The 23111-nt window shown below is 40.5% G+C and overlaps 1 protein-coding gene and 1 long non-coding RNA gene across 2 annotated transcripts; both read left to right on the top strand.

Annotated features, from left to right (window-relative positions):
- The first annotated feature begins 873 nt into the window (after nucleotides 1–873).
- Nucleotides 874–1376, top strand: LOC115785635 (uncharacterized). The gene is made up of 2 exons (XR_004020375.1): nucleotides 874–1003; nucleotides 1178–1376. It is a non-coding gene; the product is annotated as an uncharacterized LOC115785635 (long non-coding RNA).
- Nucleotides 1377–5136: 3760 nt separating this feature from the next.
- ankle2 (ankyrin repeat and LEM domain containing 2) lies at nucleotides 5137–23102 on the top strand. The gene is given in 13 exon segments (XM_030737401.1): nucleotides 5137–5158; nucleotides 5161–5628; nucleotides 7874–8065; nucleotides 8710–8894; nucleotides 9466–9654; nucleotides 9747–9869; nucleotides 10256–10319; nucleotides 10827–11002; nucleotides 11119–11225; nucleotides 14361–14551; nucleotides 14829–15690; nucleotides 15969–16100; nucleotides 21243–23102. Coding segments are annotated over 13 exon segments (2922 nt in total). The 3' UTR covers nucleotides 21454–23102.
- Nucleotides 23103–23111: the final 9 nt, after the last annotated feature.

Here is a 23111-nt window from a genome sequence, read left to right on the forward strand (position 1 = left end):
TGACCTCCCTACAACGCCTGGGCATGCTGAAGGATGTTGCAGGCAGCACATCGCTCTCCACGGCGTCTCAAGACTGTGGATGGTATGAGGGCCTGACATCCACAGCACAGCCCTCCATGTGCTCGCCAGAGGTAGCATGACTGCCATTAGGTACCGAGATGAAATCCTCAGACCCCTTGTGAGACCATATGCTGGTGCGGTTGGCCCTGGGTTCCTCCTAATGCAGGACAATGCTAGACCTCATGTGGCTGGAGTGTGTCAGCAGTTCCTGCAAGATGAAGGCATTGAAGCTATGGACTGGCCCGCCCGTTCCCCAGACCTGAATCCGATTGAGCACATCTGGGACATGATGTCCCAGATGTGCTCAATCTGGGACATCATGTCTCGCTCCATCCACCAAGGTCACGTTGCACCACAGACTGTCCAGGAGTTGGCGGATGCTTTAGTCCAGGTCTGGGAGGAGATCCCTCAGGAGACCATCTGCCACCTCATCAGGAGCATGCCCAGGCGTTGTAGGGAGGTCATACAGGCACATGGAGGCCACAATACTGAGCCTCATTTTGACTTGTTTTAAGGACATTACATCAAAGTTGGATCAGCCTGTAGTCTGTTTTTCCACTTTAATTTTGTGTGTGACTCCAAGTCCAGGCCTCCATTGGTTAATAAATTTGATTCCATTGATGATTTTGTGTGATTTTGTTGTCAGCACATTCAACTTTGTACAGAATAAAGTGTTCAATGAGAATATTTCATTCATTCAGATCTAGGATGTGTTATTTCAGTGTTCCCTTTATTTTTTGAGCTGTGTGTGTGTGTGTGTGTGTGTGTGTGTGTGTGTGTGTGTGTGTGTGTGTGTGTATATACATACATACACTTCATAATATAATTCATCATAATATTTGGTTTATTTCCTAATTTGATTACAGTGTTCGATGACCAGAGTTGTTGTGCAATGTGTGCGGCCTACAAGCCCCCAGTTTCGGGACCTCAAATGACAGACTGGGTGAGAGTATGAGTTGTCAATGTGAAAATCTGAAGCATCCTGTACCGCTAGGTACTGATAAAGTTGTAAATAACATATGCCAAGCAAGTAAACACCCTACTATGTGACAGGAGAGGAGTATTTACTGTATTACTATACCACTAAACATATACGTTTTCTGTTATATTTTAACAGATCCAGTGTGACAGTTGTGACAAATGGTTCCATGCCCTGTGCCTAGACATCAAGAGCAAACAACATGGCAAAGAGAGGCAGCTGGAAATGTCTGTTGTGCACCTAATGAAAAAAATCTTTCTACCCTGTTCAATGTAGTTCAAAAGAGAGAATTTAAAATTATATGTAGAAAATAAAACTGTACTTCGTTTCAATAGCATTAAGGCTGTGCCTCATCTGTCTAGTGTAGGAGAACAATTTCACACAGATTTTGAGTCAGTGGGTCACATGACCTGGAAGCTATTGAAGAAAAATCTCAATTTTTCACATAAAAAAATTGCTAAAAAATGTAAAAAGGCTTAAAATGGAAAGACAATGAGTGTGCCTCATCTGTCTAGTGTATCAGAATAATTTCACATGGATTTGAGTTTGTGGGTCACATGACCTAGAAGCTATTGAAGAAAAATCACAATTTTTCACATAAAAAATTGCTAAAAAATGTAAAAAGGTTTAAAATGGAAAGACAATGAGTGTGCCTCATCTGTCTAGTGTAGCAGAATAATTTCACACAGATTTTGAGTCAGTGGGTCACATGGCCTGGAAGCTATTGAAGAAAAATCTCAAATTTTGGATAAAAAAATGCTAAAAAATGTAAAAAGGTTTAAAATGGAAAGAAAATGAGTGTGCCTCATCTGTCTAGTGTAGTAGAATAATTTCACATGGATTTTGAATTTGTGGGTCACATGACCTGGAAGCTATTGAAGAAAAATCACAATTTTTCACATAAAAAATTGCTAAAAAATGTAAAAAGGCTTAAAATGGAAAGACAATGAGTGTGCCTCATCTGTCTAGTGTATCAGAATAATTTCACATGGATTTTGAGTTTGTGGGTCACATGGCCTGGAAGCCATTGAAGAAAAATCTCAGTTTTTGGATAAACAAAATGCTAAAAAATATAAAAAGGCTTAAAATGGAAAGACAATGAGTGTGCCTCATTTGTCTAGTGTAGCAGAATAATTTCACACAGATTTTGAGTTTGTGGGTCACATGACCTGGAAGCTATTGAAGAAATATCATATTTTTTGGATTAAAAAAAATGCTAAAAAATATAAAAAGGCTTAAAATGGGATAAAAATGTGTGTACCTCACCAATGTAATTTATTGGCATGATTTGATACTAGTTTCCTCACAGGTGGTCACAAGATAAGGAATTTATTGATTTGTTTCTCAAGAATGTTTGGTTCGGAAATTTATTGATACCTCCGCGCGAGAGAACAGGGAGCGGCAGAGAGCGGCTGGCCGAAATCTGAGTCCCTGAATCGGATCAACTGCGAGCTAGATGCCGCTAACTCTGCGGAGCTTGAATATCCAATATCCAACTTGAAACTAACTTCACCGCGGTCTTGTCACAGCTCGCATTGATGTGCCATCCTAGATGTACTGAGAAGTGGTCTGTGGTCCCCACCTGCAGAACCACCCCTTTATTGAGTGTGTCTTGCTAATTGCCAATAATTTCCACCTGTTGTCTATTCCATTTGCACAACAGCATGTGAAATTGATTGTCAATCAGTGTTGCTTCCCAAGTGGACAGTTTGATTTCACAGAAGTTTGATTTACTTGGAGTTATATTGTGTTCCTTTTATTTTTTTTTTGAGCAGTGCATTTATCATAAAATTGCACTATTCATCTGGCTCATTCAAGGGGTGTGTTATGTACAAAGCTGTGTAAAGATTACCCAATAGTTTTTGTTTCCCTTTTCCCCCTCAGAATTTCTCCAGTTCAGCTGTTAGTTTTGCTCAGGCAGTGTTTTAGACGGAAGCGGGTCCTCGCTCTGTGCATTTTGAAACCGTCGCGGTGAGCAGACACAGCAACATTAGCCGGGGAGAGAGAGGAGGAGGAGGTGGGAATGGTACAATTAACATTATATTATAATTACCAGTGACCGACACTTAACTGGTGTACACGTTTACGGTTATGTGCAATGTGAAAAGAGAAACCGTGCTGTTAATGTTTATATTAGTTTCCAGTATCACTACCCGGTAGCTCGACTGGTTAGCTTCTTGTTTGGCAAGTGGCTAATGACTTTTAGCGTGCGTGTCAAACTGCTTTCTGAATGAATCACGTAGCTAATGTCGCTCTAATTTTCTTTGCTTCCATCTTTAGCGGTCATTAATATGGGTGATTATTTCAGTTATATGCGCCATGCCCTGCTTTCAGTTTAACCGATAAATGATCAGTTTGGCCTACATACACGGCTTTGTGCTAACAAAAATATGTATGTCTATATAATTTAGTCTTTATTCCAGTATTACATTTCAAACATTTTTTTTAAGTTTACTGTAAATTGGGATGCATGTTGCTATCTACAAAAATCTGTGCTAGGTTATCGTTTCCTTGAATTAGTCACGTCTGCTAAGGTAAGGCATGATGCTGCGTTCGCGGCTTGCAGAAAGTACGTAATTATGAGAACAGTTTATTTTTAACTGTGGACGAGCGCCCGTGTCTTGATAAACGCTTTATCACCAACACGCACAAAATGTTGAGATGTCATTTTGAGTGATATTAATAAACTTTTAACAACATAAAAGAATTGTTGATGTAGAGTGAGTTCAGAGGTGATGTCATTCAGTGACAGTGTCACATCCTGTATAAGGCATTATTTAAATGGAAAACTTAAACCGCAACATTAGCATATTTTATTAAGAGAGAGAAGTGACATTCGCTTTTTGATCGGCGTCTGTAACTTTCAAGTGAGTCAGTTATGGGTTTTCCTAGAGATTTGAACGCATCGTGCGCCCTCCCTCGAAGATGAACATGCGCAGAACACGTTGTAAACAATGAGGCTCTTCCAGACCGTCTCCAGCTTTGTGTCTGTCCAACAGTTTATCTGTGCAAAACTAAACGGTTTCCATAGCTCTCCGTACATTCAATAAAAATGTTCCTCGGTAAGTACAGAGACACATTTGTGACTAGATGTTTTTATCAGCGTCATCACTACGAACACGTATCACATTTGTTACGTTACAGCCTGAAAACCCACCTCGAATGACATACTTGGGGCGTGACAGCGTGAGAATCAACGTACTAATATTGTTATACTGCACCCACTTTAATGCAGATTTACATTCGTCAGTATTTCAGCCCCATCTTCATCCAAGCAGCGTCTCTTGTGCCAGCTTTGTCAGGAAAACTGCCCGGCTTTAAACCTAACTCGCTGTTTAGCAGACTAGCTAGCAGATGCTGGTCCAACACTGGTGTCGGTGGTTCTATTAAGATGTAAGATATTAGGTTAAAATAGGCATTTGGATAATCAGTACCACCGGGTTTTTTCTGTTTATATGATTTTTGTTTTTTTTTTTTCTTACAGTTCAAACTGTTGGGGACACACAAGCTATAAAAATTCTGCATTACATTTAGTTATGTGCAGACAGCATTTGAAGGATGCTGGGTTGTTCATGTGAGGAATGCAATTGAAAATGTTGACATACTAGTCTTAGAATGATTTAGGCATCCATACACTCTTACTTCATGTACTAATATTTTATGAGTAATGACCAAACTGTAGTGTACACCAATATTTACTCAATTTTATCATTGAGTAGTATAAATTTCGCTTTTTCCTTCTTTTTATTTAAAAATGGACAATAATAACATAAATGTTGCTATTTGATGCATTGTACCAGAGTTGGCTTAAAGCTAACTTACATCTGCAATCCCTTCTTCAGACTGTATGATCATCATTTTAGTATTAATAATAAATCTGTATGGAAAGGAAAAGAACATCAACAAAACAAGACAATTTTCTGAATGTAGGTCTGTAAACTCACATGTATTATGGTCTGGAAGAAATGTCTGACAACAAAATTGTGATTCAACACTGTCTTCAACTCTTTAAAAAAAAAAAAAAAAAAAAAAAGTTTGTTTTATTGATAACTGCTGTTAAAATGACTGAAGTGTGCTGTGTTACAGGGAGCTGAAGCATGGAGGCGGTTCTGAGCAGGTTGAGGGGCTAAGTGCCAATGAACTGTCTGAGGAGTTTGCCCGAGCAAACCTCAAGTGTGGACCCATTACAAATACCACCCGAGCCACCTATGAGAGGAAGCTAGCCCGTGTCCTGGCCGGACCAGAGAGCGGTGCCACTGAAACGGACAGCAGCTCTTCAGCAGGCGGCTTGGATGTTGTGGCAGATCTTGCCAAATCTTTGTCATGTGCCACCTCAGCTGTTGTGCCCACCACCTCTGGAGAAAGCAGCAGCTCCTCTGAGGCTGCCAGTGAAGAGGTGGACTTTGGCTACGGTGTGGGTCTCAACCCCCCAGAGGAAGAAGAGATATCAGTAAAGACAAACTCAAACAGCTGTGCTGAAGTCAGTAACTCTCAGTGCAAAGTGGAAACTCCTTCAAAGCCAGCACAAGTGTCCCCAAACCTTTATTATGGAGTGTGTCCACTGTGGGAGGATGTCTTTGCAAGAAATGGTAAGAGAAACTAAGCTTCTTACTTTTTACAGTCTATTAGATTTTGGGGGCAAATTTTGGTGTCAAGGAATATTTGCCAAATGGTGATAAATTTGAGTAGAAACTATACCTTTAAACAATCTGGCATCACATCACACCGTCTGAATGTAAGTGGTGCTGTTTTTTTAAACTGACAAGTGGCTTGTTGCTGTTAATATTTTCACAGTGGAGCTGTGAGATGCAGCTTTGAAACGTACTCCATTTGGACTTATTCTTCCAATCTTTGTAGCGTAAATTCTGTTTACAGGTAAAACACACATGACTTAACACACTATTTTTGCCTCACCCGAGGAGCTGCCTGAGCCCCGCCCAATACGAGACTAGAAGGAATGAAGTAAAACAAGTTTTATACCCCCCCCCAAAAATCTCTAAGCAGTAGACACAGCTTCTCTTGTAGTCGCAAGTTATCTGGGGGCAGCTTTGCTCTCTTTTTGTCATCCTCCATCTGCCAAATATGGTGCAAAATTACTGGTAAATTAAGGCGATAAAAGATCTGGGGTTCATTTAATTTGGTACCCTTTCATTGGAGCGCTCAATGTGAGCTCCAGACTGATGTTAGTGCAAGCGAAGGAGGCTCATTAGACTGAAAACCAAAATAAACCTATCAGAGAAAGCAAAAACCTATGCAGTGGCCAAATCAACAGTCTTGTACGTTCTTAAAAAGAAATGAATGCACTGGTCAGTTTAGCAACACCCAAACAGTCTGGAAGACCAGAGAAGAAGTGCATGATGACAGAATTTCCTCGGTTCAGAAAAACACTTTCAAGATGTCTAAACAAATCAGGACTTTCAAGAAAGTAGGTTTATCATTGTCAAGGTCTACAATTGAGACACCTTCACGAATGGAAATACAGAGAGTTTACAACAAGGTGCAAACCACTGGTTACTCTCGGGAAGAAGAAGGCCAGATTAGGCTTTTCCAGAAAGCTTCTAAAAGAGCCGGCAAATTCCTAAAAAATTCTTTGGACAGATAAAACTAAGATTAACTTGTATCAAAATGATGGAAAGAGAAAAGTATGCAGAAGGAGAGAAGCAGCTCGTGACCTGAAGAATCTCATCTCATCTGCTAAATATGGTGCAGGAAACTCATACATGCTTTATGATGTTTATGTTTATTGATAGTGTGACTGCTGAGCCAAGTAGCAGGATGAATTCTGAAGTTTACAGGGCTATACTCTCTGCTCAGATTCAGACAAATGCTGCAAAACCGATCTGACAGTGCTTCATAGTGCAGAGGGATAATGACTTCAAGCACAATGCAAAAGCCACCCAAGAGTTTCTCAAGGCAGAGAAATGAGAAATTCTTCAATGGCCAAGTCAGCCACCCAATCTCAGCCCAGCAGAGTATGTTTTCAGTTTTCAGAAGCCAAAACTGAAGGCAGAAACACCCACAAACAAGGAGGAACTGAAGGTGGTGATGTCAGTGTTTTCTGGACTTCAGGCAGTCATTGGCACAAAGGACTTTCATCCAAGCAATAAAAGTATTTATATTTGGGCGCCTGGGTGGCTTAGTGGTGAAGCCGGCGACCACATACACATGCCGTGTTGCGGTGTGTGTTCGAGTCCTTGCCCATCACCACTTGCCCGCGTGTCTTCCCCTGTATCTTTCCCCCATTTGTTGTCTCTCTCCATAAAAGCTGCTGTGGCCAAAAATGCAACAAAAAAAAAAGTATTTGTTTTAAATTGTTACTTTGTCAAATTGCCTTTTAATCTTCTAAAAATGGGTAACTGTGCATAAAATGCAATTCCTAAACAAAATGTACTTTTAAAAAAAAAAAAAAAAAATTTTTAAGGGAAAAATGCAACAGAAGAAATGTCTTAAAGATGGTTTGTCTTTTTTTTTTTTTTTTTTTATTTTTTTTTTTTTATTGAATCATGAAACATATTGCGTAGTTTAGTGGATGAAAACATCAAAATTTTTGGTGGCGAGCAGTCGGGCAGTAGGACAGTCTGACATCTCTGGAATAGAGCAGCGATCTATATTCATCTTGAGTTTCCATAAAAATCAGTGCTGTTAATGTTAATCGGTCAAGGCAGGCTTTTATTGCAGAAGCAGTGGCACATAAGTGGCTGACTGGACAGAAAGTGGGGAAAAAATACAAAAAGCCCTACACCTACCGGTTAGGCCACAGTAAGACACAATTACAAGAGAACTGGGACACTTAAGCAAATAAAAATTTCAAATGGTTTGTATGTTTTTCTGCAGAGGGAGCACATGTATACACGGATAAGAAAGATGCCCTTCAAGCTGTAAAGACGATGAAAGGAGCCCGTTTTAAACCCTTTTCCAGCCGTGAGGATGCTGAGAAGTTTGCTAAGGGGATCTGTGATTACTTTCCCTCTCCAAACAAATCAACCTGTGTATCTCCTGTCAAACCAGGCCTGCCTATTAGTAAAGGTAAGTACATAAAATATTTTAAAAGGTCTTTACTCTATCTTTGTGTTATTTATTTTATTAGAAATTTAATTTCCTATATCACGTGATCCTTATGGTCAGGTAGAGGTGTTCATTTATTGCTTGATAAAGCAGTGAATTTTTATCCATTTACTTTTAATTGAAGTTGGAGTATAGAGGTTCATATAGAGCAGAGGTGCTCAAACTTGCAGCTCGTGGGCTGCCTCCACCCCCACCCCCCTTCTGGTCCGCAAATTGATGTAAAAAATAACACACAATTTGGTCCTTTCAGTTAGTTTTTTGACATTTCACTTAACCCTCCTAATTGGAGGGGAAGGTGAATAGTCAAAAAGTAACTGAAAGGGCCAAATTGTGTTATTTTGACATCAATTCGCAGACCAGGAGGGGGCGGGGATGGAAGCAGCCCGCCGCAAGTTTGAGCTCCCCTGATATAGAGGTTAATATAGAGGTGCAGCATCAGATCAGTGAGATATTGAGATGTTAAAAGGTGCAAAAATGAAAAAAAGACTGCAGAACAATCTAAAATCCGAGCAATGGTTGGACCATTGTTCACAGCAGTCCTGGAAAATATTTGAATTTTTGTCACTGCAGTGACCAGCCTTTTCTCTTCCTTCCTACCACTCCAGACAACATGGAGGTTGACACCATCAACCGGGAGCGTGCCAACAGTTTTAAGAGCCTGCGCTCTCAAGATCTGACAGCCAAACTAAGGAAAGCTGTGGAGAAGGGTGATGAGACGGCCTTCACCGAACTGGTCTGGAGCAACCCGCGCTATCTCATTGGCTCAGGGGATAATCCCACTATTGTGCAGGTAGAAACATGCTGTGAAATTTTTTTTTTTTTTTTTTTTTTTTTTTTGTATACTCAGACTGCTTATTGTAACTTTCTGAGCCACTGTAGTGTGTAGCACTCTTTGATAGCACAGTTGTGCCTCAACAAACTCTGGAAAGTCTTTGCTATTAATAGAGAAGCATGGCCTGACTTGTCATTTGTTGATTACATAAATATTTTCACCATGTCAGCACCAACCTTCCAGTTACTGCATGTGTCGAGCTTGTAGCTTCTGTTGTGTATATGTTGAAATGGAATCATTTGCATCAGATGAATGAATGAAATCTTTGTTTTTAACTTGCATTCATTCTGTTAAATCTTTTAAAAAAAAAACACGATTTTGATGCTACAGTATTACAAATAACTCCCTTTGTTTTCTTAAACTGTAGCTTTTCAAATTAAAATTATTTCAAATTATCAGTGGCAGGTGATTAATCCTAAAGTTAAAACAGGATTCTGATTTTAGAAAAAAAAAAGGGACAGTCATATGCCGCGACCGGTTAAAGAGGATTTCTGATCCATTCAGCTGTTCCTCTGTTTGGTGTTTTCAGGAGGGCTGCCGGTACAATGTAATGCACGTGGCAGCCAAGGAAAACCAGGCAGGGATCGCTCAGCTGCTGCTGGACACTTTGGAAAACCCAGAGTTTATGCGCCTCATGTACCCAGATGACCAGGAAGTCATGCTGCAGAAACGAATCCGCTACATTGTAGACCTTTACCTCAACACTCCAGATAAGGCTGTCAGTTCTTTTACACTCCCAGCTAAACTTGAATAGATTCTTTCCAAATAGTTACTGGACTGTGTTCATTATTATCATTTTCTCCCCTTTAGGGCTTTGAAACGCCGCTCCACTTTGCCTGTAAGGTTGGGTGCCCAGATGTGGTCAATGTCCTGTGCTCGCATCCTGACATTGATAAGAACCGTGAGAATAAGGATGGCCAGAAGCCTAGTGACGTAAGGAGTTATATTTTGAACCATTATTGAAATGAGTAGTGCGCGCACACACACACAAACACACAGAGCCTGGATTAAACCACAGAAGTGATCATCATTAATGTGTACACATTCATATGGGCACTATCTAGCAAGTACTCGGCCTCGCTCAGTACAATCCTCACAGTAGTTGTTCAGGGAGGCACAGTTATGCCCACTCAGGTTTTTAAGCTGTGACCTTTAAGCTTGCTTTTTAAATCCTTTGGCAACAATCGCTCACTGAACATTGTAAGCTAAACTTAGATGAGTAAATTCTTTCCTCACTTGACCCCCGCAACAGCTGTACATGAATGTCTGTTTGCGTATCATTATATCTTTTGTTTTCCCTGTTTTCCTCCTTCCCACAGCTTATTTGTAGCAGAAAAAATAAAACTCAAGAAGTGAAACAGAAGATAAGCAACTACTTGGAGGGTAAGCGGTTAGCACATTTCTTATAAATCAAGTGTGTGTTATCCTTGGGTTGGTTTAATAGACAATATGTGACATCTCAATTTGGCCTTTTTAAAAAAAAAAAAAAAAAAAATCTGTCCTTTTTAATATTTGAAGTGTTTTAGCTGCTTTAGACGGGTTAGTATTACTGACTACTGGTACTAATGAATAAACTGCTTACAAATTTGTTTTGTTTCAAATTTTTGTTCAGTCCAGTGAGAGTTGGAGGTCTCCGATATGCAGCATCACACTAGCATTTGGCATGATAGTCTGCATACTGTGCGTCTTCGCACACAAGTGTGCACAGACTGCCAGCACCATATGCAACAGCCGCATGACAGCATGTACAATTAGATTTAATTTTGATGTACTCGACCAGCTTAGGGTTTGACTGCCACTGCTTCCACCCTTGATTAAAATGGATAGTAAAGTGTTAACATGTTCAACAGGAATGATTCTAGTGACAACTTTGTGTCTGTTGTTTCACAGACCGTTGCTATATTCCTTTGCTGAGGGCAACCGACAACACCTCCCAGCCCATCATCGGTGCTCCATGGTCACCCGAGTCCTCAGAAAGTCTCTCTCTAATCCAGCGACACACAAGAAGCCCCAAGGATCCCATGATGGCTGTTACTGCCTTCGCTGGCCCACTGAGCCCCTTGAAAGCAAGTTTTATTTATTTATTTGTTTTTTGTTTTTATTTTCTAACCTGCTTACCTGTGTATAAGAAAGCCATAATGAAAAACACTTGGTGACGACGATATGTTGTCTTCCACTGTAGGCAGATGATTTTCGGCGGTCGTGGAAGACACCACCCAGAGACCGGGCAGAACTTTACCACCACATCCTTAAGTCTGATCCTGACCGAGGGGCAGAGAGAGTAGGCAGGTCCGTCCAAAAGGCTTAATGTGTTGTCAGTAACTTTCTTTGTGTATTTCCAAAACAGTCAGCGTTGCTGCTGGCGTATCGGCTTTGATGCACAAGCATCTAATGCACATAAGAAATACTTTTGTCTTCTTAATAAGTAATAATAATTATTCACAAAAAGAAAAAAAACAGATCTTTTAAAATAAACTGCTCCCTGGTTTCCATTTTTGAAATTGTAGTTGCAGTTTTTAATAGTTTAACTGCTTACAACATCTGTCAGGAGAAAATTAAACCCTTTCATTGTATTCATTCCATTTAAAACCATTTTTGTAAATATAAAAAAAATGTGGTGGCTGCAGTGAAGAAAACTGAGATGTTCATGTTCACAGGTGACGTTTGCCCTCTGATGTGATGCAACGTTTCCTGCCACAGAAAACAGTTCTGATGGTGTCCATGATAAAAATTGATGTTAAAAAATAATTGTGTTAATAATGTTACAAAGGTCTCATACACCTCATGTCCTCCTTGAGACTCCCCTGTGCGTCCTGCAGGTATCACTGCGATTAGAAAGCAGGATGGCTGCTGATGGCTTTCAGCAAGCGGCCTAATTTAAACATGGTTAATTTAAGCAAGTTAACAGTTCATCTGCATATTTTATTTTAGCTTCTGTAGCTTTACTGTAGGTGTTTCATTGTGTAAAACAAACAGCGGTGGATGCGAGCCCCTACAAAGTTCTGTCTCCTTCATGTTGGAGCTTGATGATCAGCTTTTTTCCTGTTAAAGGTTTTAATGATGAATGCAGTAACAAACGCTGCTGTTACTCCACGTTAATCTATGATGGCATCATCCTCGTCGATATTGCTGTTGCAAAGCTGTCTTTTTGTTAAGAAAACTGGTGTGTGTGTGTGTGTGTGTGTGTGTGGGCTTAATGTTGTAATACTTTTTTCTTTTTACACACATGCTCCTAGGTGTGTGTCTGTGGTGGTCTATTTTTAGTTACAAATGTGGGTGAAAAGGTTATGCTAACATGGTGACATCTGAGCGCTACAGAGCTGTGGATTAAATGAAGCATCGAAGCAAAAAATTTGTGTTGAGGATTTTTTATAATCGAGTTATTCGAGTTACTCGATGACTCGTTGCAGGCCCGATATCTTACTGCTGATTTTGTGTCTTTTGCTTTTTACCTTTTTGTTGCTGTTTAAAGTTGACCTATTGTACTTATTTTGTCTCATATAGTATTCTGCTGTAATGGTGGAAACTCATATTTCAGTTAGTAAAGTTTTAGTTAATAAGTTCAGACAGTTTTTACCCCTCAGCCTAAAAACAGCTGATGGGGTATTGTCGTCACCCAGCGGGTGTGACGACTTTCAGCTTTGTGAACGCAATAACTCGAGAACGATGTCACCTACAATGTTCAAATTGATGCCATCAATTCATCTACTAATAATCTCGGACAAGTTAGTTCTTACCATAATAATGCCAATCACAGAAAGTGACAGTATTCTCAGTGGTTTATTCCTTATTCCTGGTTCCGGGTTCTTTCTTAGACATTTACTATTGAATTGATTTGATGAATAAAGTCACTGAGGCCCATGTGCACCCCATTAAGATCTACTGAGACCTGGAAATGATGTTTTCTAGAACTTTTACTTCCAGGGCATTTGTGCCTTCTAAAGATGCTACCAGGAGGATGAGGGGTAGCACTAGTAGCTGACCGTATGTTTTTATTTTTTTCCTACTTTTGTCTCCGTAAGATATCAGAGTATATCCTTTGTATAATTTCAGACACACAGCTCTGACTGTGAGCAAAGCCTCACCTATCTGCTGTTCGCATTTGTTTGTAGTGGACAGTCATTAGGAAAGTTGGCTTAAAGGTAAGAGGATGGGAGCTAAACCAGCTTGTTTTAGACAGAGGATGAACTGAGGGGCAGATCCAGGCTCAGTGTAAGATAAATGAGGACTTTGTTTTTTTTTATTTATTTTTTTGTACCTATGCAAAGCTACTATAGTAAAATCCAACAGTAAAAATATGGAGTTGGAAACGAGTGTAATGGGTCCACTTTGTTTATGTTTGCTTTTAATTTGGAGCCCAGGCAGACCAGCTGCATTTTAAGCCACAGCTCATGGGTACACTAATAAATGAACAAACATGAAGTTTTTAGTGAATCTGTTCAAGAGAAGTGTTGATTCAGTCTCTGTACAGGCAGGTCTTCAGTCATTTCATTTGGCCTGATTTAAGTGGGGTGGTTTAAAAAACAAAACCGAGAACAAGAAGCACTCTGAGAACACAAACCTCCACCAAGGCAGCTCACTCTCTGGGCAGTATTTACTTTTAAGGGGATTTTGTTTTATTCTGTATATATTCATTCATTCATTGTTCCTTTTTTAAACATACTTTAAGAAGTAAAAATCAGATAAGGGCAGCATGACAGATGTTTACTTTGATTACACAAACATGTAGGAGTAGGTAATGGATAATAGGTACTGATTTGTAAATAACTGGACATGAATAAATTGATCTTATTATATAATATTATACTGCAGTATATTTCTAAGTAACTTGGCGGCTCTTTCTCTTGACAGTATTTTCTTTAAAGATGTAACACATTTTGGGGTCAACTTGAAAGAAAGGCAGATGTGAAATGTGAGATAAAATTTGGATGGAAACTGTGATATTTAGAATCCCCCATATACCAGCATTATTTCCTAAATGTTGCCAGTACAAACAATGGCAGTAAGAAACATAGTTTTAAATAGCTCTATATATCATTATTATCACTTTGACCTTCAGTTCAGTCTATTGACCTTGAAGGAGAAGTCAGAGGTCAAATGTGACATATTTTAATTCTATATATGGTACTTTATATATTTTGACAATACTCACCACACTAGTTTCTAAGTTATAAGGCCTTTTGTCAATTTTTGACCAATAAATCATTAAGTTGGCCTTGAAGACCCGGGTGGATGTAAGCCAAATTTTAACATGATTCAACTCAGCACCTCTAAATAGTTTAATCAGAATTCAGTTCAAACTTTTCAAGCTGCCGTGTTTACAGACAGACTGACACACACCCAAATACTACCAAAAACATAACCTCCTTGGCAGAGGTAATAACATGTAAAGGTTTAAGTGATAAGTCTGTGTCTTATCTACAGAGACCTGGCTCATGAGATGGGACACCCCTGGGCTGAGTATTGGGATTTCCTGGATAGTTTTGTGGATCTGTCATCTTCTGAAGGGCTTCGCAAGCTGGAAGACTACCTGAGCAAGAAGGATTTCAGTTCACGGGCTCCTGGGGGGCCAGGAGAGAATGAGACCAGCAACAGGTTTAAAACCCCCTCTCCAGGTACTCAAACTGCTTTATATCAGAGAAGCTGCAAGACTTGCATAAGTATAGATTGCTGAAATAGAACGTGGACTGCGCAAATTTCTGATCGTCCTCCCTGATTTAATGTGTTAATGTTAGTAGTGTTGTGTAATTGGTTTCTCAAGTATAGCCTCCTGTTATGTATGAAATGGTCAAAAGATTTTGCAAAGCTTTGTTGCTTTTTGCTCCAAAGAATCCCACTGTAGCAATCATTAGTTCACAAGTGTTTTTGTTACTCATTCTTCCTTGACTGCAGGCAAGCCCAAAAAGTTCTGCAACTCCATTTCTGTTGGTGCCTTCCTGGACGAGGGTGATGATATCAGCCTCGAGGAGATGAAAAACCGGCAGAATGCAGCGCTCACCAGCATCACCTCCTCCGCTGCATCCAAGGACGTCCTGAAGGGAGCTGTGGGTGGCCGCGAGTTCCACATCGCACTACACCACCGCGGGGCCGACCTGATCGAGACAGCTGCCGAGCAGGACCTGCTGTGCTGCTGCAACGATGGTCTCCTGTCACCTGGAGTAGCCTGCAAAAACGGGGTGTGCTCCTCCTCCAGAGATAGGACTCACAATGGAGACAAGGTGTCCCCACGCACCTCCCCGTCCTCTTCATGCATGCTGTCGCCCATTTCCAATCTCATGGTGGAGTTTGAGCGCATGTCACTGCAGGAGCCACCAGACAGCCCCACCAGCTGCAGGGAGAGAAGGAGCAGTGGTGGGAACCGTCATAGGGAGGCTCGGGACTCCTACAGTTCCCCCTCAGCCACAGATCTGAGCTCCGGGCTGAACCGCTTATCTCTCAGTCACAGCAGTCAGGACGGTGAGACTGTGGATGGGTCAAGCTGGATAACAGAGGGAGGAGGTAAAGAGGAGAGGCGCAGCAGTGGCAGCTCAGAGGAGTACTTTGAAGCAGAGGAGAGTCTGGAGGTGCTGGCTAGGACTAGAGGGTCAGTGTCGGGGTTGCGCAATTTCTGTGCTAGATCCAAGTCATGGGACCATGGAGGCAGGGACTTAAGCAGCTCAGGATCCTCTGGTTCCTCTTATAAGTCCTTAGATAACTCCCATGAGTTCTTACCCAGGACCCCACCACATGTTAGAAGAGGACTTTTTATTGATGGGTGAGTCACACTGCCTTCTCTGCAGAGGGTGTAATGGTGCTATCTTAGGGTCTTGCAGTTTATAGCCAGGCAAATGGAAAATGTTCCTGATGTTTTTTACAAGTTAGAATCTTTGGGCTTTATATTCTAATAAGTATAAGAGACTACGGTATAAAAAACTAAACTACAGGGAGTATATGTAAGTATTTTTAGGAGTATATTAGTAAATAGGAGTAGTTTGATGATCCCAGCTGAGTTATAGTGATATGTAGTTGATTAATCTTCTGTCCTTTCTACAGAGATTCACCAACCAAACTGGACACAGAGGTCTTGTCAGCAATAGAGAGCATAGACATCGATCCTCAGAAGTATCCCAGTATTCATAAGTGGAAGAGCACAGTGAAGTCATACTCTGACTCAGATATGCAGAGGTTAGTAAGCTTGGCTGGCATATCAATGCAGGGTGTGCATGTGTGTGTGTGTGTGTACTGTGACTGATAGCAGTCTTAAGCAGGTTTGAAAAGGAATAATGAACCAGGCAAATGTTAACATTACAGTAGTTCGATCTGCATTAACCATGAATCGGTGCTTTCTTGCTTGTGCTGGCTGTAAAACAGGAAGTATACTCCCCTCTTTGTCTTTCTCTTTTCACATTGTGTGTGCAGAGACGCACCCAGGCCAGCACAGCTTCACTCTGTCTTACACTTAGCATTATAGCTAGTCAACTCTGTTATTGGCCTGCTTATTTCATTTGTGTATTTGATCCTGCTGGCTTCAAAGGTTTCGGTCACTTATTAAGATCAGATCGTATAATTAAAGATTTACTGTGTTGGGACAGTTCAGCTTCAGGATGAATTTCATTTGAGAAGTGTGTATCCCCTGTGGGTGGATCTTGAAGGCTTTTATTTAAAGAAATGTTAGTCGCTATCGTCACAAAATTAGGGTAACACAATTGACTGAGTCTGTGGATCACTGATGGGAATAATTTATACTATTAATATACTCCTCAAAAAAAATTAAAGGAACACATGAAAACACCAGATCTCAGTGGGGAAAAAAATCATGCTGGATATCTGTACTGATGTGGACTGGGTAATGTGTTGGGAACAAAAGGCCACATCATTTGATGGGAATATAAATTATCAACGTACAGAGGGCTGAATTCAAAAACACCCTGAAAATTAAATGTTGGGGCATGCTTCTAATAAGATGATGGATGGTGTCCTGGAGGATCTCCTCCCAGATATGGACCAGGGCATCACTGAGCTCCTGGACAGTCTGAGGTGCAACATGGCAGCATCAGATGGACTGAAACATAATGTCTCAGAGGTGTTCTACTCAATTTAGGTCAGGCGAGTGTGGGGGCCAGTCATTGTACTAATTCCAGGAACTGCCTACATATTCTCAACACATGAGGTCAGGCATTGTTGTGCACCAGGAGGAACCCAGGAGCCACCGCACCAGTGTAGGCTCTGACAATGGGTCCAAGGGTTTAATTCCAATACCTAATGGCAGTCAGGGTGTTGTTGCCTAGCCTGTAGAGGGGTTGTGTGTCCCTCCGTGGATATGCCTTCCCAGACCATCACTGACCCACCACCAAACCGGTCATGCTGAATGCTGTTACAGGCAGCATAATGTTCCCTGCGGCTTCTCCAGACACTTTAACATTTGTCACATTTAGTCAGGATGAACTTGACTCAGGGCACCAGTGGTGGATTTGCCAATTCTGGTATTCTATGGCAAATGCCAATTGGGCTTCATTGGGCCCACTAGACATTATCAGGCCCTCAGGCCACCCTCATGAAATCTGTTTCTGATTGTTTGCTCAGCGACATTCTCACCAGTGGCCTGCTGGAGGTCATTTTGTAGCTCCGGCAGTGCTCATCCTGTTCCTCCTTGCACAAAGGGGCAGATTCTGGTCCTGCTGATGGATTCAGGACCTTCTATGGCCCTGTCCAGCTCTCCTAGAGTAACTGCCTGTCTCATGGAATGTCCTCAGTGCTCTTTAGACTGTTCTGGGAGACACAGCAAACCTTCTGGCAATAGCATGTATTAATGTGCAATCCTGGAGCAGTTGGACTACCTGTGCAACCTCTGGAGGGTCCAGGTATGATCTCATTCTACTGTGACACTGAGCCAAAGCCAAAACTAGTGAAAAAACTGTCAGAACAGATGAGAGAAAAATGTCAGTGGCCTCCACCCGTAAAGCCATTCTTATTTTGGGAATTGTCTTATTGTTGCCCCTCTAGTGCACCTGTTGATGATTTCATTAACACCAAAGAAGCTGAAACTGATTAACAACCCCCTCTGCTACTTCACAGACCAGATCAATGTGTCAGAAGTTTAATTGACTTGATGCCTAACTCTGATTAAAAAGTGTTCGCCCCCTTTTTTTTTTTTTTTTTTTTTTTTTTTTTGGAGCAGTGTGTTAATGTACTTAGGCAGGCAAGGGGGGGGGAAAAAGCTCATTTTAATGAACTATATACTGCTGGGTGTCAAGCTCTGTGATAAGAAAAATAAGAAATTATCATTTATTATTAGACACTTGTACCCCCTTTAGACAGGCTGCTGTACACTGCAGGTGTTGTTGCTAAAGAGAAAACCTGGCTTCAGCCTGTTCGTAACTTTAAAAGACTGTGACCTAACCATAACCCAGGCTGCTGTTTTAGCTTGTTCCTTAAGAATGAGGCCTGCTGTGGTTGTGTAGTACATACTGGCAGTGGATAATAGAGCTGTTTAAAAGATGCTTGTACTTGTTTTAGCTTGTGAACAGGAAGATGAGCCTGCTGCTCAACCAAAAAGTACCCAGGATGAGACAGATTATCAGCCTTTTTACTAAAATAGAGACTGTTTGAGCTGGGTTTTTTTTCTTTTCTTATACTTGCTCCTAAATTTATTTTACAGTTTTCACACGTCTATTTAGGTTTGTTTGGGTTCTTTTTTTTTTTTTTCCTCCTCCTTGGATGTGAAACTTTTACTTGATGGCAGGAACAGAAATCTACTTGTTAGGAAAATTTAAGTTTTATTCAGCCAGCTTCAGTCACAATGGCTTTTGGTGGAAACACTGGCCAGGGGCTGGCCAATCAACGTGCCTGACACTTTTTTTTTTTTTTTTTTTTTTTTTTATGGCTCTGGGCCAATGTTTGACAAACTGTTGTAGGGAGTGATGGAGCACTCACATTTTCATTATGAGTCTGATTTCATTCGGGTCAACTGTTTACATGGGATTTACTGTGATTTTCAGTGGTTGCACACCTTTTTGATGTCTTTCTGTTCAGTGCAGTAGTTTGTTTTTCATCTTGCTCTTAATTCCTAATTAAGCATGTAATAAAAACACGCTCTTTGCACAGCTCGGAAGCTTTTTAGAGAAAGGAGAAGTGTACAGCTCCGTGTATTTATATCATCATGACTGAGGGCATCCACAGCAACATTGATGGAAAAAAGAAAAATCACTTAAGCTACAGTATGCAGAGGTGGCAAAAGTAGTGACATTCTGTACTTAAGTAGAAGTACAAGTACTTGTGTTAAAAAATACTTTGGTAAAAGTCAAAGTACTGGTTCAACTTCTTTACTTAAGTAAAAGTAAAAAAGTACAGGCTCTGAAATGTACTCAAAGTAAGAAAGTAAAAGTAGCTCTTTGGAGGACGTTTCTACCTGCTATTTTTGTGTAAAGCTAACTGAACCTTATTATATATTATTGTAAAAATATAAAATAATACATGAGAACACAAACGTTATTCCAATCTAAATTTTAATTCTAATGAATGTACTCAGCTTGAATAACAAACTGTGAAAGGGAATTTAAACACAGCTCTGTTCTGTGTCCTCCATAGTAGAGGGTGACTGTGTCTCCACCTAAACACAAACATGAGGATACTCAGGGGTTACAGTGGGATTCAGAAGGTGGAGGAACCCTAAGATCAGCTGTAGTGGCTCTGCATGGGGAGAAGAATCACAACTTTCTATAGTGAGCTGCAGTAAATGATGTTGGTGTGCAGGCTGTGATCAGCTGACCTGCTGCTGCTGCTCTGAGGTTTACTGCTCTGTGTGGATGAACTGAACTCACAAAGATGTAACCCAGTATTTCACAGCTATCTGAGCTGATCTCCATCCCCTACACTGACAGCATACAGGCTGCATAAATGTTGGATTCAGTGAATGAATCTCAGCATCAGCAGCTTTGATTCAAACTCATCTCTGCTGCACTGATGTAACCTGTAACTCTGACCATGAACACAAAGTGCACCAACACAGAGCTTTACTGTAAATACAGTACAACAAGATAACCTGTTTATTACGTACTAAACTGCAGTATTTTCATACAATCTTTGAATTACACAAAGTCAGCATACTTCAGTTTATTTTCCAGTCCTTACCTTTAAATCTCACCTCTCTTCTTCCTCTCCTGTCCTCTTTCTCCATCTCTGAGTGAACTTCTCTCTCTTTGCTCTCCCTGAAATACAGCAGCTCTTCTTTTAGCTAGCAGACACACTGTGTGACAAACTGCACACACTTTGTGTGTTTGCTGATATTTGTTGAGCATTTAAAAACGTTGCATTTACCTGCCACACGTTACTCCCTTCATGCTCGCTCCTCTTCAGTAGCGCTAGCTAAGCTGTTTATGTCCTGCGAGCGTAACTTACGGATTCGGTCCGGCCCGCTGTGACCCCTGATTATAGCGCTGTAAATGAGACATTAATTACATGGGTTTGTGTATTTAATCCCTTTGTACCCGATAAGCCCCGGTGATGGAGGATACGCCAGTACGATTGTCTCTTATATGTTAATATTTCTCCGTTTAGGCTCAGATCGCTTGATGACTGACGGCGCACTGACCGGAAACGCAAACTTTTCCCAGACGTGTTAAAAAGTAACGAGTCTGTTTTGAAAATGTAAGAAGTAGAAAGTACCGATACTTGTGTAAAAATGTAGGGAGTAAAAGTAAAAAGTACTCAGAAAAATAAATACTCAAGTAAAGTACAGATACCTAAAAAATCTACTTAAGTACAGTAACGAAGTATTTGTACTTCGTTACTTCCCACCTCTGACAGTATGTACGGATCTTACAGATTCTGGCTTGTAAATGAACTGATGCTTGTGTAGTGGGGTCATAACTATTATTCAGTGCCATTTGAGTCTCCATGACTGAACTGAGTGTATTTTGTATAAAAAATGGGCCATTACTGTTAACCCACTATACAATAAAAAGCAGTAATCTGTATCCAAAATTACTTATTTTTTACAATAATCACTTTTTTAAGCACAAGTATACCATGTCCTTAATCATCTTCAAGCTCAGTTACCAATATAAGCTATAAAAAGATGAATCACCTGAGCCACCTGTAGAATTTGCTCTTGTCCTTTTCAATCATGTCCTAACAAATTTTTTAAAAAAGTGTTCAGACTTCAAAGGTGCCTTTTTAAATCCAGGCTGCAGAAATAAAGGCAGCCATTAAACAAGTACATACTCAGGCCTATGCAACCAAACTCAACGGTTCAGTCTCCTAAACAATATGCAAAAAAAACATTAACTTTACTGTAAATGTAACCACTGATTGATCTGTATTGTGTAGCTGGCCTAGCCCTGCAGTGGTAAAACCACGACTCAGGATGCAGCATCAGACTCCCGGCTCTCCTGTCAGCAGCCTGATGTCTCCTACCGGCCGCTTCAGCCCCGCTCGGCACGCTGCCTCACCGGACTTCAGCCCCAGCCGTTACAGCCCTGCCAACGTTAGCTACATTCAGCGCATCCGCCTCAAGCACTTGAACGAGCCGCCAGTTTAACTGCACCCTCCTCCTACGCTACACTGCAGCCATACCATCTCCAAGCCCTGCCTTCCCTCACAAATCCAGCTGCAGCGAGGTGGCTACACCAGAGCTCAGACACCACAAACCTAACAGAAATATGCACAAAGTGTCTGGAAGATTTGCATTAATGTATGGTACGATTCCTATGTAATACAGGAATTTGCATCACAATTATGTTGTGATGTCAACTCCAGACTTTAAAAAGGAAAAAAAAAAAAACAAACCTTGATAATTTATGTACTGTATGGGTGTGGACCATGTTGAATTGATGGTAACGTTGTTTGTGGCAAGTGTGAAGCACCTGTATCATAGCCTGACTCAACTTTTATGAATATTGTGAACACAAGCCCGCCCCCACCACCCCCCACTCCCCCCCCCCCAAAGTTAGTTGATCACAAAATCTTTAGTGAAGGATCCTAAACAGGATTAGCACTGAAGATGTTTATAAAAAACATTAAATGTCAATATTTTAAAAATTATTTTTTGTATATTGGTCAGTAGCACAAAATTTAAATGTTTTTATTAATGGTGTTAAAACCGACTGCCATTTCCTATGTTTTCCCTCAGTTCAGGAATTGCCTTAATTTTCTGAAGTGATGGACCAGCTCTCCGTCAGGTTGGACACATTTTCTCTTGCTCATACATAAAATGTATTAAGAATAAAGAAACTGAGATCTTCCATGTTTTTATTTTGTCCTTCAATAAATGCATATTTTCCGTCGTTTCTCGGTAGTTCCTGGACATGTCTGGACTTTCCTTTCTTTTGCCATTGGCGACCTTAGAGACTGTGCAATTATTTATTTTTTATTTTTTTTTCTCTGGAGTATCTTTTGATGACAAACATCTACAATGTGTGAATGGCAACACACCTATCAGTATAGTATTATTTCAGATTTGCCTAGTGCCTAGTGTGGAGATCACTTTAAAGCTGTATGAAGTGATGTTTAACCACTAGGTGGCGAGACAGACTCCAAATCTAGGTTAATTACAACAAAAGTTTAAAAGTTTTCTATGGCCTGTCAGAACTTTCGTGTTAAAAAAAAAAAAATTGAAACTGCCTTATGATACGGAGAACACAACTGATTAGTTGAGAGCTGCTTAAAGTTGATTAGCATAACATGGAGCCCTTCCACAATAGGATTTGATTTTTAAAAGTACAATGTAGAGCTTTGAGGCCCAAAATAGCAGCAATCCCTCAGGTGGTAAAATTGATTTAAACTTATGTAAATAAGGCAGGTTCTTGCAGCTGTCTAAAACCTGCTGTATCCAGTTTGTATTGTAGGGATAATTTCACTGCTGTGTGAGGGCTTATCAGCTGTGTCTGGGACTTAAAAAGCCACTTATCTTGAATTGCATTTAAAGAATGTATTTTTATTTTCTTTTTGTGAACTATACCTTTATCCGAGAGCACAGATTTTGAGATTGTGTCGTCATCCTCGTGCTCTCAGATGACAGCAGATCTAATTCTGGTTTCTGAATGTGGAACTTTGCAAAAATGTACCTTAAAAAAAACTTAAAACATGCTTCTTGTGCTTTTAGCATTCTGTGCTTTATTAAATAACTTTCATGGTGAATTCTTTCTGTATGTCTAGACCTCATTTGCTTTCAATAATCAATAAAAATAAAATCACTTA

Source organism: Archocentrus centrarchus, chromosome 9 (assembly GCF_007364275.1).
Source record: "Archocentrus centrarchus isolate MPI-CPG fArcCen1 chromosome 9, fArcCen1, whole genome shotgun sequence".
NCBI lineage: Eukaryota > Metazoa > Chordata > Actinopteri > Cichliformes > Cichlidae > Archocentrus > Archocentrus centrarchus.